A 14,749-nucleotide genomic window follows, 5' to 3' on the forward strand; every position below is an offset into this window, starting at 1 on the left:
TAGTGGCCCTAACATCCGCTCGCAGAGTGAGCAATATTCAAGCCTGGTCAGCGATACCCCCGTTCACTAAAATTCTGGACGATAGTCATATTAAAACCTGACCCAGCATACCTATCTAAGGTGTCAACACACTTCCATAGGTCACAAGAAGTAGTCCTTCCTTCCTTCTGCCCAAACCCTAGGAATAGGGGAGAGGAAAAATTTCATACCCTAGATGTGAAGAGGTGCCTAGTTCAGTACTTAGGGGCCACCAAGGGATGTAGGAAGGAAGGGTCTCTTTGTGGGTTTCCATGGACCTCGGAAGGGGCTCAAGGCATCCAAGAGTACCCTAGCAAGGTGGATAAGGGATGCGATTGCCCTGGCGTACTCATCCAGTGGGAATACCATCCCGGAGGGTTTAAAAGCCCACTCTACAAGAGCAATGGCGACCTCATGGGCAAAAAGATCAGAGGTATTAATAGAGCAGATCTGTAAGGCGGCCACTTGGTCAACACCTTCTACCTTTTTCAGGCACTATCGCTTAGATCTAGCCTCTATGTCTGACTTGACCTTCGGTAGAAGGGTCCTTCAGGCGGTGGTCCCTCCCTAAGCTACCAATCTCTGAAATTCTCTCCGTGGTGCTGTCATGGGTGAGAGAGAATAGCTTAGTTACTCACCGATAACGGTGTTTCTCGGAACCCATGACAGCACCCGCTTATTCCCCCCCTTCACGTGTGCGGTGAGCACGAGTTAATATGTATAGAGTGGTTTGTTAGACACGGTGCTCCTCTATAATATGCGATATTATGTATATACTTTTGTTGTTGACTAACCTGGAGACCCTCTGATGCTCTGTAACCAACTGGGGGCGGAGGAGAGGTGCCGGCTTTTTATCTGTAGGTTCCTGTCCTTGATGGGCGGACCCCCTCTCTCCGTGGTGCTGTCATGGGTTTCGAGAAACACTGTTATCGGTGAGTAACTAAGCTATTCCCCATTGTGAAGCTTACTGATTGCCACATGGGTTTTTTTTTGCCTTCCTCTGGATCAACATGTTAGGGCAGGTTAGGATAAGGATATGGGGTGAACTAGATGGACTTAGTCTTCCTTCAACCTTAATTACTATGTTACTATGTACAAGGAGGGAAGAACAGAAAGGTCACTATTGTAGGTGTTTACTATAGGCCACCTGGACAGACTGAGGATATGGATGAACTCTTTTTACATCAGATGTCTCTTTTCAAAAACGTATAACATAGTGATCATGGGAGATTTTAACAATCCAGGTATTTTTCTCAAAATCTCTATGGTAAAAGTACTGGGTCAAGAAAATTCTTATCGTCTCTTGCTGACAACTTTAGTAGAAGAGAGAACAAGAGGATCTGCAGTCTTGGACCTAATTTTTACCAACAGGGAGGAAATGGTTGAGGAAGTAAAGGTGGCTGGGAATTTAGGAGGCAGCAATCATGCTATTCTCAAATATTAGATTACAAGAAGGCGAAGACCACCAAGGACTAAAGGCCCTTTTACATTTAGCGATGCACCAGCGATCCGACCAGCGATCCCACCCGGTCAGGATCGCTGGTGCATCGCTAAATGATCGCTAGTGAGCTTTCATACAGAAAGATCTCACAGCGATTCAGCAGCGACGCAGCGCACGATACTTACCATTCACACGCAGCGATCCTGCGTCCTCCCGCCCGCGTCCAGCGTCGCTCGTCGTCACAGCAGGAAGCGCCCGACGAGAAATGGAGCCGGACATTCTCGCGCGATCAGCGATGGACAGCGGGGGAGCCGGTCGCTGGTAAGTATCACACATAGCGATATCGCTAGCAATATCGCTATAACGTCACAAAACCAGTGACGTTTTAGCGATATTGCTAGCGATATCGCTTAGTGTAAAACCCCCTTTAGACTCTAAGGTCGGACTTCAGAAATGCAGATTTTAATGGACTCCAAAATGGGGTAGGAAAAGTCCAATGGCCGGATGTTCTAACGGACAGAAATGTCCAAGAAGGATGGGAGATTTTACTAAATTACATTCTCACTGCACAATTGGTAACAATCCAATAAAGGAAGAATTGGAAGCATTTAAAGAGACCAGGGTGGATGAGCACAGAACCTAATCACTTGTTAAAAAGGGAAAAAAAATGTACATGAAATGGAAAGAGGGGGTATATCTAAAGAATATAATGCTGTCTGCCGGGAATGCAGGGCGAGAGGTAGAAGAGGTAAGCCAGTGATGAAGTGAAGCTTGTAAGGAAGACTAAAAGCAGTAAAAAAGGATTTGGGGATATGTCAAAAGCAAAAAAAAAAAAGTCAGAAATGCTATAGGATTTTTTTTTTCCATAAATGTGTTTATTAAACTTTTCAAAATAAAGTACACAATCCAGAAAGATTATATACATATGAATACACCAGAATATACAGACAGGTAAGATACAACATTGTGAGGGACAAAACAAGCTTGTAATCCTAGACATCTCAAATCAGACACGTCATGTCCATTCACATTTTAGTAACCTTTGGACTAATCATTGAGATTGTGTAGGAAAAAGGCAGATCTAGAGAAATAAAGTCAAGAAGAGGGTAAGAGAAGAGAGAAAGTGGGTAAGAAATGGGGGAAGGGGAGGGGAAACTAAACCAACCTCGGTCCCAGCTACCCTATGAAAATTATGGAAACTCAGTTAACCAGCCCGGAAACTTCGAATTCTCCTTGAATGTCTCCCAGAGGAACCACATTTGTCCCCGCTCGGTCACAGATTCGTCATCTTGAGCCATCAGCGACTCCATTCGGATCACTCTATCCATCTCGGACACCCACTCCACCGCAGACGGAACCCCTGTCGCTCTCCAGTACCGGGGAATAATTGTTCTGGCTGCTACTAAGCAGAACCTCATAATTCCTTTCTTTATGGTTTTTATAGACCCTGGAATCAGTGAAAGAAACGCTATTTGAGAGGATGGCTCACAGCGAACGCCCGTCATCAAGCGAAAGGCTCCAAAAACAGCTTCCCAAAATGGACGTAGAAGACTGCAAGACAACCATATATGAAGCATAGACCCCCTCCTCATTGTCACATCTCCAGCATAAGTTTGAAGTTGCAGGATTTATTTTATGGAGTAGCACAGGACACCTATACCAACGTGTTAATATTTTATAATTTTTCTCTTGTGATCTGCAAGAGATAGAGGTCTTGTGGGTAAGGATAAAGATCTTCAGACGGTCTGTTTCAGAGAGGGTGATCCGCAGATCTCTCTCCCAAGCTGTAATAAACCTGGGGGTGTTAATAGATAACGTTTCCAGGATCAAACTGTAAAGCAAGAAGACTGTGTGGGTAGGACCCTCCGCAGCCAGCATCAAGGACTCAAATCGGGTCGATGTGTTAAAGGAAATACCCGAAAGGAAGTCCTTCAACTGAAGCGAATTCAAGCCAAGATAGCGATTTGCTATGGCAGGTGTCCCCACAGTGGAGAGCCCTGAGAGTCCGTCCGCCACCTGACCCAGTCTCACCCGATCGGCAGATCTCCAGCATAGAAACGCAGTCCTGTCCACTGCTGGAGGGAAAGCAATGTTGTCAAAGAGGGGGCCCAGTCTACTCGGAATGTTACAAAGTCTCAGTCTCCCCTGATTTCTATTCCAAAATCTCAACACTATCTGCGTAAGAGGTGGAAAGTCTGAGATCGGGGGCCTAAAATTGGCACCACACCATGGTATCCAGTATAGAGAGCAAGGAGAGAGGAGTTTTTCTAAAATCACCCACTGTTTATGTAAGTCGCTATATCTCCAGTCAACTATTCTAGTCAGGAGAACGGCATGATAATATCTTTTGAAGCTAGGAAGACCTGTGCCCCCCTGTGTCTTGGGTCTGGTCAAAACCGAGAGCCTAATTTGGGGTCTACGAGCTCCCCACACAAAACTATTAATAGCAGATTGTAACCGATTAAAGAAATAGTCAGGAATTGCTATTGGGACTGTTTGAAAAAGATAAAGAAAGCGGGGGAGAATGTCCATTTTGATGACGTTTATAATGACCAAACCATGACAGCTGAGATCTATTGTATTTTTTAAGATCCGATAGAGTTTTGTGTAAAAGTGGGACATAGTTTAGGGGAAAAAAGATCCACTTCGTTACTGGGGATCCAAACTCTATAAGAATGAAGTCAGCATGGGTTTGTAACTAATAAGTCATGTCAGACTAACTTAATTTCCTTCTATGACGGAATCACTGATTGGGTGGATCAAGGAAATGCTGTAGATATAGTATATCTTGACTTCAGTAAAGCATTTGACAAAGTATCTCATACAATCCTTATTGAAAAAATGTCTAAGTATGGAATGGACAAGGCAACTGTTAGGTGGATTCATAACTGGCTTAGTGATCGGACCCAAAGAGTGGTCGTAAATGGCTGCACATCCAGTTGGAAGAATGTCTCAAGTGGGGTACCACAGGGCTCTGTCCTGGGCCCTGTATTGTTCAACATCTTTATCAACGATTTAGATGAAGGAATTGAGGGTAAACTGATAAAATTTGCTGATGACACAAAGCTAGGAGGGATAGCTAATACTAGAGAGGAGAGAGAGAGGATTCAAAAAGATATAAATAAACTGGAGAAGTGGGCAGCAACTAACAGAATGGTTTTTAACAGGGAAAAATGCAAAGTACTACATCTGGGCAATAAAAATGAAAAAAGCATATACAGAATGGGAGGAATAGGGCTAAGCAACAGCACATGTGAAAAAGACTTGGGCATACTAATAGATCACAGACTGAATATGAGTCAACAGTGTGATGCAGCAGCAAAAAAGGCAAATGCAATTCTAGGATGTATTAACAGAAGCATACAGTCTAGATCACGTGAAGTCATTATTTCCCTCTACTCCTCTTTGGTCAGACCTCATCTGGAATATTGTGTCCAGTTTTGGCCACCACATTTTAAAAAAGACATCAACAAACTGGAGCAAGTTCAGAAAAGAGCGACCAGAATGGTGACCGGTCTGCAAACCCTGTCTTATGAGGAAAGGTTGCAGGATTTGGGAATGTTTAGTTTGCGAAAGAGAAGACTGAGAGGAGACTTAATAGCTGTCTACAAATATCTAAAGGGCTGTCACATTGTAGAAGGATCAACTTTATTCTCATTTGCACAAGGAAAGACTAGAAGCAATGGGATGAAACTGAATGGGAGGAGACACAGATTAGATATTAGAAAAAACTTTTTGACAGAGTGATCAATGAGTGGAACAAACTGCCACGAGAAGTGGTGAGTTCTCCTTCAATGGAAGTCTTCAAACAGAGGCTGGACAGACATCTGACTGGGATGATTTAGCGAATCCTGCTTTGAGCAGGGGGTTGGACCAGATGGCCCAGGAGGTCCCTTCCAACTCTACGCTCTGATTCTATGATTTTATAGCTTTCTCTTTTCATTTAAAAGGGAATGAAGACCGGAGTCTCTGGACCAGGTCATCAGGGAGAGATATATTAAGGGCCTCTGTCTTTGAATAATTAACTTTAAAGTTAGATACTTCTCCAAACCGTTGGAACTCTCTCATCAGCACTGGGACGGCAATGGTCGGGTTAGTGATATAGATCAATAGGTCATCTGCATAGATAGACAATTTAACATGATTCCGACCAACCTGAAGGCCCTTGACATCAGCAGCATTCCTCAGTGAGATTGCAAGATGCTCCATTGCAATAATATAAAGTAAGGGCGAAAGAGGGCACCCCTGACGTGTGCCATTAGCTATTTGTAAGGGGGATGACAAAGTACCATTAACTCTAAGTTGGGCTGTGTGGCCTTGATATAGTGCCAGAATCCTACCCAGCATGTCAGGTCCCAAACCAAGCTGTGTCAAGGCAGATCTCCTAAAGGTCCATCCTAGACTATCAAACGCCTTTTCCACATCAATGGACAATAGACATGCTGGAATTTTATGTTTACACATATGAGAGGCATGGAGCAATGTTTTTACAGTATTATCTCTAGCCTCCCTGCGTTGTAGAAAACCAGCCTGATCCGTGTGAATGGAGCCAGGGAGTAAAGGGCTTAGGCTGGAGTCACACATAGCGACTCACCAGTGATCCTGACAACAATATCAATGTGTCAGGATCGCTGGTGAATCGCTATGTGATCGCTGATGAGCTGTCAAACAGACAGCTTTACCAGCGATCAGCACAGCGACACCCAGCGCCCGGTGTCGCTTTGCACGTTAGTAACCAGCGCGCTGATGCAGGAAGCTGGTAACTAACGTACACATCGGGTATCCAAGGGACGTGCGTCCCTTGGATACCCGATGTGTACATTAGTTACCAGCAGATCGCTGGTCTCCCGCCTGTCACATGCTGCGATGCGTGGTGGCCAGCGGGAGACCAGCGACCAAAAAAAAGTCCTGGCCTTTCCTGCAGCTATCAGCGATACCGGCAGGGGGACCGGTCGCTGATCGCTGTCACACACAGCGATCTCGCTGGTGAGATCGCTGTTGTGTCACAAAAATTGTGACTCAGCAGCGATCTCGCTAGCGAGATCGCTATGTGTGACGGGGCCCTTTAGTGTTTTTGCAATTGCTTTGGTATATACTTTTACATCAACATTAATTAGGGAGATAGGCTGATAATTAGGGCATAATAAGGGGTCCTTTCCTGGCTTGGGAATAACGACAATCGTGGCAGCTGAAGTTTGGGGGGCAAAAGGGCAATTCTCAGAGATAGAGTTGAAGAGTTTCGTCATAAATGGAATTAAATTTGATGCAAATATCTTATAAAAGTTAGCCGGGAATCCATCCGGACCGGGGCTTTTGCCATTTGCCAGAGACCTGACTGTATCCAGTATCTCCTGTTCCGAGAACGGGGTCTCAAGGGCCACTACGTCCTCAGATGGAAGAGGAGGAATCTGAATGCTATTTACATAGTTATCCACTCTTTCCTGGAAGTCGGACACAGCCATGTCTGCCAAAGGTCCTCTAAGGTTGTAAAGGGAGTTATAATAACCCCTAAATGAGTCTGCAATCTCCAAAGAGGAGTGGAGGGATTTACCTGACCCAGACATAATGGTAGGTATATAGGTAGTAGGAATTTGTGGGTGTAAAAATCGTGCTAAGGCCCTACTAGGCTTGTCAGAGTATTCGTATAGGTATCTGCGGAAGCGGTCTCTCTGTCTTGCTGTTGCTATATCTAGCAATAAGCTTAAGTCCGTTCTAGCTTTTCAACAGGTCAGTCATGACTTGTGGATTTTGTGACCTAACAATTAGGAATGGCAGAAGCCCTTTCTCTCTTTAATCGTGCCCCCTGTTGGATGAATACTCCCCGTATAACTCCTTTTAAGGCCTCCCACTGATATGACAAAGCTGTGGGGTCATCTTTGTGAATATTGAAAAAATCTGTGATTGCCATCCTGATTGCCTCCTGACAAGAGGGATTTTTGAGAAGCCCCGGGTGTAAGGACCAAGTCCATTCGTTCGATGTGAGTTCCGGAACCGTCAAGGATAGTAAGACTGGGTCATGGTCCAACCAAATCATCGTGTCAATTTGTGTCGTCGGGTGAAACGAGAGCAGCCCGTGACTAATTAAAAAATAATCTATCCTACTATACAAATCATGTACTGCAGAATAGAAAGTATAGTCACGTGTAGTGGAGTAGATCAGTCTCCAAACGTCAACCAGTCTATATTCCGTCAGCTTAGATTTCAGACTCTCCAACTGGGAGGGGGAGACGGCCGACCTACCCGAACATGAGTCCAGTACTCGATCCAATGTAAAATTTAAGTCTCCTCATACAATTACCGCACCCTCTGCGAATGCCGAGAGGTCGCGTAGGTAAGCTTTACAAGTTCTGATCTGATCCTGGTTAGGGAGATAAAAATTAGCAATGGTAAATACATTTCTGATCATTTTAATCTTTAAAAACAAATATCTTCCTTGCGTATCAGATTTAGAGGCAATTACCTGAGCCTGTAGCGACTTGTGTAAGGCAATACTAACTCCTTTGGATTTTGAGTCTGGGTTGCCGCTATGGAACCAGTATTTATGGTTAAGTGAAGGTATCCGATCTGATCTAAAGTGGGTCTCCTGCAGAAGCAGCACATGAATCCGTTTCTTGTGCATGTGATAAAGAACCTGCAAACGTTTTTCAGGAGTATTAAACCCTCTGATGTTCAAGGAACAAAGGTTCAAGGTGGCCATCGTAAACTAGTACAAGAATCAGTAGTAGGACTAGATGGTGGTAGGAGGGGAAGAGGTGTTGTGTAAAGAAGAGAAAGCACTTAAGAAAAATAATTTAGAAGGAAGTTCTGAGGGAAGAATAGAAGAGAGCAGAATATAATGTATGAAGAAATATAAACAAAAATTTCAGACGGAGCAGAATATTCCATCTTATTAGACCACAGGTAGCTACTCCTATGGGCTAAGAATTAAGCAGAGAAATTCTCTGAAGGAAGTGTCAAAGACACACCCTCTCTCGAATAAAGTAATTAACCACAGCCAGCATAGGTTTGTAGCAAACAAGACATGCCAGATTACCGTATATACTCGTGTATAAGGGTCCCGTCAGACACAGCGATCTCGCTAGAGAGATCGCTGATTTTGTGACACATCAGCGATCTCGCCAGCGAGATCACTGTGTGACGGGGATCAGCGACCGACCCTCCTGCCGGTTATCGCTGATCGTCGTCGAACGTCCCGGGCTATTTTTCCATCGCTGGTCTCCCGCTGCCCAGCGCGCATCGCTGCGTGTGGCAGCGAGAGACCAGCGATCAGCGACGCTGGTTTCTAATGTAAATGTCGGGTATCCAGGAGCAGCACGACTCCTGGATACCCGCTGTTTACCTTGGAAACTGGCGTACACTCTGGTTTCCAAGGTAAACATTGGGTATCCAGGAGTTGCGTGGCTCCTAGATACCCGATGTTTACCTTGGAAACCAGCGTCTCTTTTCCTGATCGCTGGGGCTGTCTATGTGACAGCTCACCAGCGATCAGCCAAACGATGTCCCAACGATCCCATCATGTCAGATCGTTGGTGGGATCGCTGGGACATCGTTTAGTGTAACAGGGGCTTTAGTAGAGTTTTTCAGTACGTTTTTTTTTGTGTGCTGAAAACGCCCCCCTCAGCTTATACACGAGTCAATTGTTCCAGAAAGCAGGCAGGGGAGGGGGAGCAGTGGAGCAGCGGGTCACAGAGGCAGGAGCCGGCGGCTGTGGCTACAACCTGTTCCGCTGCTAAAGAGAAATGAATATTAATTTCTCTTATAGCGAGCACAGTGACAGCTGTAGCTGCAGCCGCTGGCTTCCAGAAGACATCATACTCAACCTCCTGCCTGCCCTGCATCTCGTTGGTCCCGGCGCCATGTGCTGAGCAATCACGCCATCACCGCTCATTAAGATAATGAATATGCACGCATCTCTACTCCCATAGGCTTGGAGGGAACATTCATTAACTTAATGAGTGTTGCCGCGTGATTGCTCAGCACAGGAAGAGCTGCTGGAAGCCAGAACGAGGTGCTGTGAGGGCACGTAGGATTTTTTTTTTTTTTGCATTAGGAAGCATGCATACAAGGACTAGAGGGGGGGAGCCACGCATACCAGGACAGCTACGAGGGGGATCCACGCATACCAGGACAGCTATAGGGGGAGCCACACATACCAGGACAGCTACGGGCGGAGCCACACATTCCAGGACAGCTACGGGGGAGCCACACATACCAGGACAGTGACGGGGTTTAGCCACGCATACCAGGACAAGGATGAGGGGCAATGCATACCCGGTTTATACTAGAGTCAATAAGCTTACCAAGTTTTTCGTGGCAAAATTGAGTGCCTCGGCTTATACTCAGGTCGGCATATACTTGATTATACGCGGTAATCTATTTTCCTATTATGATGGAATCACTGACTGGATGGATCAGGGAAATGCGGTAGATATAGTATATTTCGAGTTCAGCAAAGCATTTGATAAAGAATCGTATACTATCCTTATTGAAAAACTGACCAAGTATGGGATTGACAAGGCTACGGATATGTTGACTCTTAATGAGCTCAGTTAATGTACTCAAATCGTTGCACATCCAATTGAAAACGTTTTTCAAGTGGGGTGGGTACCACAAGGCTCTGTCCTGGCCCCAGTGTTCAACATTTTTATAAATGATCTAGATAAGGGAACTGAAGGTAAACTAATCATATTTGCAGACGATGACAGAGAAAGGACTCAGAAGGATCTAGGTAAGCTTGAACATTGGGCAGCGACTAGTAGAATGGTATTTAACAGTGAGAAATGCAAGATTCTACATCTGGGCAATTAAAATGAAAATTACATTTATAGAATGGGAGGGATAGGACTAAGCAACATATGACTTGGATATACTAATAGATCACAGACTGCACATGAGCACATCAAAAATGTGGTGCAGCACCAAAAAAGTCAAACGTAGTTCTAAGATATATTAAGAGAAGCACAGAGTCTAGATCATGTGTAGTGATTATCCCCCTCTACTCCTCCTTGGTCAGGCCTCATCTGGAACACGGTGTCCAGTTATGGGCACCACATTTTAAAAAATACATTGAAAAACTGGAGCAAGTTCAGAGAAGAGCGACCAGGATGGTGAGCGGACTGCAAAGTATGTCCTACGAGGAGCAGGTAAAGAATCTGGGAATGTTGAGGTTGCAAAAAAGAAGGCTAAGAGGAGAAATAGCGGTCTACAAATATCTGAAGGGCTGTCAGTGTAGAGGGATCATCAATGGAATGACACTTAAAGGGAGAAGGTACAGATTACATATTAGAAAAAAACTTTTTGACAGTGAGTGTGATCGATGAGTGGAATAAGCTGCCACGAGAGATGGCGAGTTCTCCTTCAAAGGAAGTCCTCAAAGGCTGAACAGACATCAGCCTAAGATGGTTTAGTGGCTCCTGCATTGCGCAGGGGGTTGGACACTGACCCTAGAGGTCCCTTCCAACTCCAACATTCTATAATTCCTCTTTCTCTTTCCTCCCCACGCTTTTTCAGGCTCTCGTCAATCTCTTGAAGGAAAATCGATTTGGAAGTTTGGAGTCAATAATTGTCTATTGTACGCGGCGGGAGGAAACCCAGCGGTTGGCGGCCATGCTTCGCACCTGTCTGCAGGGAGTCACTGTGACTAGAACAGATGATGATCGGGGTGATGCCTTCCTGGACAGGAAGAAGATACAAGGTAAGTTATATGGAGCCTCCATAAGTGGCTCAGGGGATGTTCTGGGGAAAGGTGGGTCTGGCTGTCCGGTGTCACATGATGCAGCACTGCAGTGATGGTGAATTTTCTGCACAGCCAAGAAGAAGATTCGGCGGCCCCTGAAGTGGATGGCTGACTCGTACCACGCTGGTTTGTCTTCTGCTGAGCGACGCCGGGTTCAGAACAACTTTATGAGCGGCCAGCTGCGGATTGTTGTGGCCACTGTGGCCTTCGGGATGGGCTTGGACAAGTCTGATGTCCGAGGGATCATTCACTACAATATGCCTAAAAACTTTGAGAGCTATGTCCAAGAGATTGGAAGAGCTGGACGAGATGGCAGAGATGCCCACTGTCACCTGTTTCTGGACACCGAGGTGAATGTTGAGCCCTGTATACACAAACCAGAACTCTTCCGCATGTGCCAAAAGCCACATTTGGTTGTATTTCTTTTTTAGACACTTGTTACATCTCAAATGAGTAGTTGTCTAAGCTGCTCCATAGTCAGCCAACATTTTGGTGTGAAATGTAATCTTAAGTAAGGAACAAATGCACTACAGGGTGCAGCCAGCCATTATAGCAAGATGTTGGCAACACAGGTGCAAAATACTAGATCAACAGACACTCTCCACCTATCCATTCCTGGAGGGGATGACTGCCCAGTATACACTTGCACAATAAAGGCCCGCATAGGGCGCTGTTTACTTAAGGGTACTGCATAGTTTCTGGTTCACAGCCTATTAGTCACGCCCCTACTTTCTGATTAGGTGGACTGGCCAGCACACTCTTAATGCATCCCAGTGTGAACACCCCTCATGTCGTGTTTGGGCTTGGCTGCACCCCGAAAAATATACCGTATTTTTCGGACCATAAGATGCACTTTTTCCCCAAAAAATTTTGGGGGTAAGTGGGGGGGTGCGTCTTATGGTCGCAATGTACTAACCTCCGAGGCTGGTGCGGGTGCCGCGGGGGCTCTGTAGTGCGGTGGTGACAGCGGGCTGTGCTCCGGTGCAGGGGTAGCGGCTCTCTGTGCTCCGGTGCAGGGGCGGTGGCTCCGCCGGCATTTCCTCCAAGCCCGGAGGCCCCCGCACATCCCTTGCTGGCCGCCGCCATGTTGCGGTGGCCTCCGGGAACATGGACGCCGGGAAGATGGCCGCCGGTCCAGGGACGGCGCATGTGCAGGTTCAGATCTCGTCCCGAGATCTCGGGGGACGAGATTCAAATCTCGGCAACGAGATCTCATCCCCCGAGATCTCGGGACGAAATCTGAACCTGCGCATGCGCTGTCCCCGGACCGGCGGCCATCTTCCCGGCATCCATGTTCCCGGAGGCCACCGCAACATGGCGGCGGCCAGCAAGGGATGTGCGGAGGCCTCCGCGCTTGGAGGAAATGCCGGCGGAGCCGCCGCCACTACACCGGAGCACAGAGAGACGCTGCCCCAGCACAGCCCAGCTGCCCCAGCACAGCCCAGCTGCCCCAGCACAGCCCAGCTACCCCAGCACAGCCCAGCTGCCCCAGCACAGCCCAGCTGCCCCAGCACAGCCCAGCTGCCCCAGCCCCAGCACAGTACCGCTGCCCCAGCCCCAGCACAGTACAGCTGCCCTGCCCCAGCACAGCCCACCTGCCACAGCCCAGCCCAGCTGCTCCAGCACAACCAACCTGCCGCCACCGCACGAGCCTGGACCACTGAATGACCCCTGTGACCACTTCTCCACCTGTGCCAGATCCCTTCCCAGGTAAGCTGAATTCGGACTGTAAGACGGACCCCCATTTGACACATTATTTTTTTCCCCTATTTTCCTTCTGAAAATTGGGGTGCGTCTTATAGTCCGAAAAATAGTAGTGCACAAAATACACAAAAATAATGAGGTATTGGTCAATATTTTGGCCAAAATACGGAAGCTTGCAACCCACCTCACGGGTCCCCACACTTGCGAGTCCTAACACTACTAGCAAAGCCACTAAAGAAGACAAAAAGCCTCCAAAAATTCAAAGTAAACAGCAGAAAAAAAGGTTGCACCGCTTGCCTGCCCAGACACTTTTGTTGGTAACATCTTGCTACATGGGCTGGCTGCACTCTGTAGTGTATTTGTTCCAAGATCTGGGCAGGTAAGCTGTACTGCCTTTTTTACTGCTGTTTACCTTTAAGTAAGCCGACCAAGAGATATTGTATAGATGCGCCGAATTTGTCACCTGGCGTTAGCACTGCAATAAATCTGCTTCATCAAGTGTAGTTTAAGATGGTGAAATGTAAGACCCCAAATTACACCCCCCTCAACATTTGAAAGAAGGAAAAGTAGTGCAATTCTGGAAATCACAGGGTGGATGCAATGATGAAAAATGGACATGTCACAACTGGAGTCTGAGCCTCATGCAAAAATCCCAGTACTCTGGCCTCTGCTCCTATCATTAATGGTCCTCTGAGGAGGAATTTGTTACTGAATGCAGTTTTCTTATCACCCATGACAGCACCAACAAGAGAGGGGATCTGCCCTTCAAGGACAGGGAACCTTTAAAATAAAAAGGGCGCCTCCTCCGCATGAGTAGTTTCCTGTCCTTGAGGAGCGGAGCCTTTTATCTGCATGGCGGCATTACAGAAGAAGAAAGAAGAGCCTGGGCCGGTCGGTGGCGGCAGGACACCATTTCTGCTTTGCCCGGTGCTAGCAGTCCTGGAAGCACTGCGGGGGGAGGGAGGCCTGATAGGGTCTCAGCTGGCGCCATCACTGTATGGTAGCTTGCAGCCCTGCGTCCCGGCGCGGTGTCAGAGCTCGGCCAGTAACAGGAAGTCGTGCTCTGATGACGCGGCCGGGACCTTTCACTCGGGAGACAACTTCTGGGGCAGTACTGGAAGCTGCAGGAGACTCCAGTCGGCGGATCCCCTGCAGACATGGTTCTTAAGGGAGGATCGCTGGCCAGGCAGGGCCGGTGCAGTGATGGAAGCACAATAGCCCCCTCCACAACGCCAGCAGCAGCAAAGCCTGCAGCCGCAGCAGCATTGGGAGTCAGAACAGCCGCAGTTACCCCTACACCAGCTTCATCAAGATGGGAGTTCCGGACGTTCCAGCGGGGCAAGCAGGTCCAAGGATTCCAGGTCAAGCAGCACAGCTCTTCCAGGATGGAAGATTCCACAGTCCCTAAGGGAGACCTTTCGGGCAACATCCTGCCTCCTGTTCCGGTACCCTTTAATTTCTCAGAGTGGTGAGTGAGCTACGAGAATGTCATTTTAATAATGCAAATCTTTCTCTCTCCTTCCCTCTCTGGCTTTCTGGTTGGAGCCCCCTAGAAAGAGTATGGAGAAGTCAAAGCATAGGGTCTGTGCTCTATGCGGACAGGATCTGGACAGCGCGTGGCTCAAAAAATTATGCCAGCCATGTATTAATGACACGGTGGCCAGTGAGACCCCTGACTTTTCCTCCACCCTGAGAACTCTCATCAGAGCCGAGGTGGAGAGCTCATTAAACTCCCAGTCCCTCTCGGGAAACATCAAGAAGGGATAGGGCCAAAGAATCCCTTCACTGTCAATATCATCTGCAGAGGGAGTCCTACGGGATACCTTGGAGTCCTCATCGGATAGCGACTC

At 47.3% G+C, this 14,749-nt stretch overlaps 1 protein-coding gene across 5 annotated transcripts in view; it reads left to right on the plus strand.

Moving 5' to 3' along the window:
- The window catches only part of RECQL4 (RecQ like helicase 4), a 268,983-nt gene that overhangs the window by 117,529 nt on the left and 136,705 nt on the right, over positions 1–14,749 (plus strand). For all 5 annotated transcript variants that reach the window (XM_073563098.1, XM_073563093.1, XM_073563095.1 and 2 more), the window contains 2 exons: positions 10,970–11,153; positions 11,268–11,545. In XM_073563098.1, the coding sequence (XP_073419199.1) occupies positions 10,970–11,153; positions 11,268–11,545 (462 nt within the window). The remainder of the gene's footprint in view (positions 1–10,969; positions 11,154–11,267; positions 11,546–14,749) is intronic.

This window comes from Dendrobates tinctorius, unplaced genomic scaffold (genome assembly GCF_039654945.1).
Source record: "Dendrobates tinctorius isolate UK_male_01 unplaced genomic scaffold, ASM3965494v1 ptg000378l, whole genome shotgun sequence".
In the NCBI taxonomy this organism is placed as follows: Eukaryota; Metazoa; Chordata; class Amphibia; order Anura; family Dendrobatidae; genus Dendrobates; species Dendrobates tinctorius.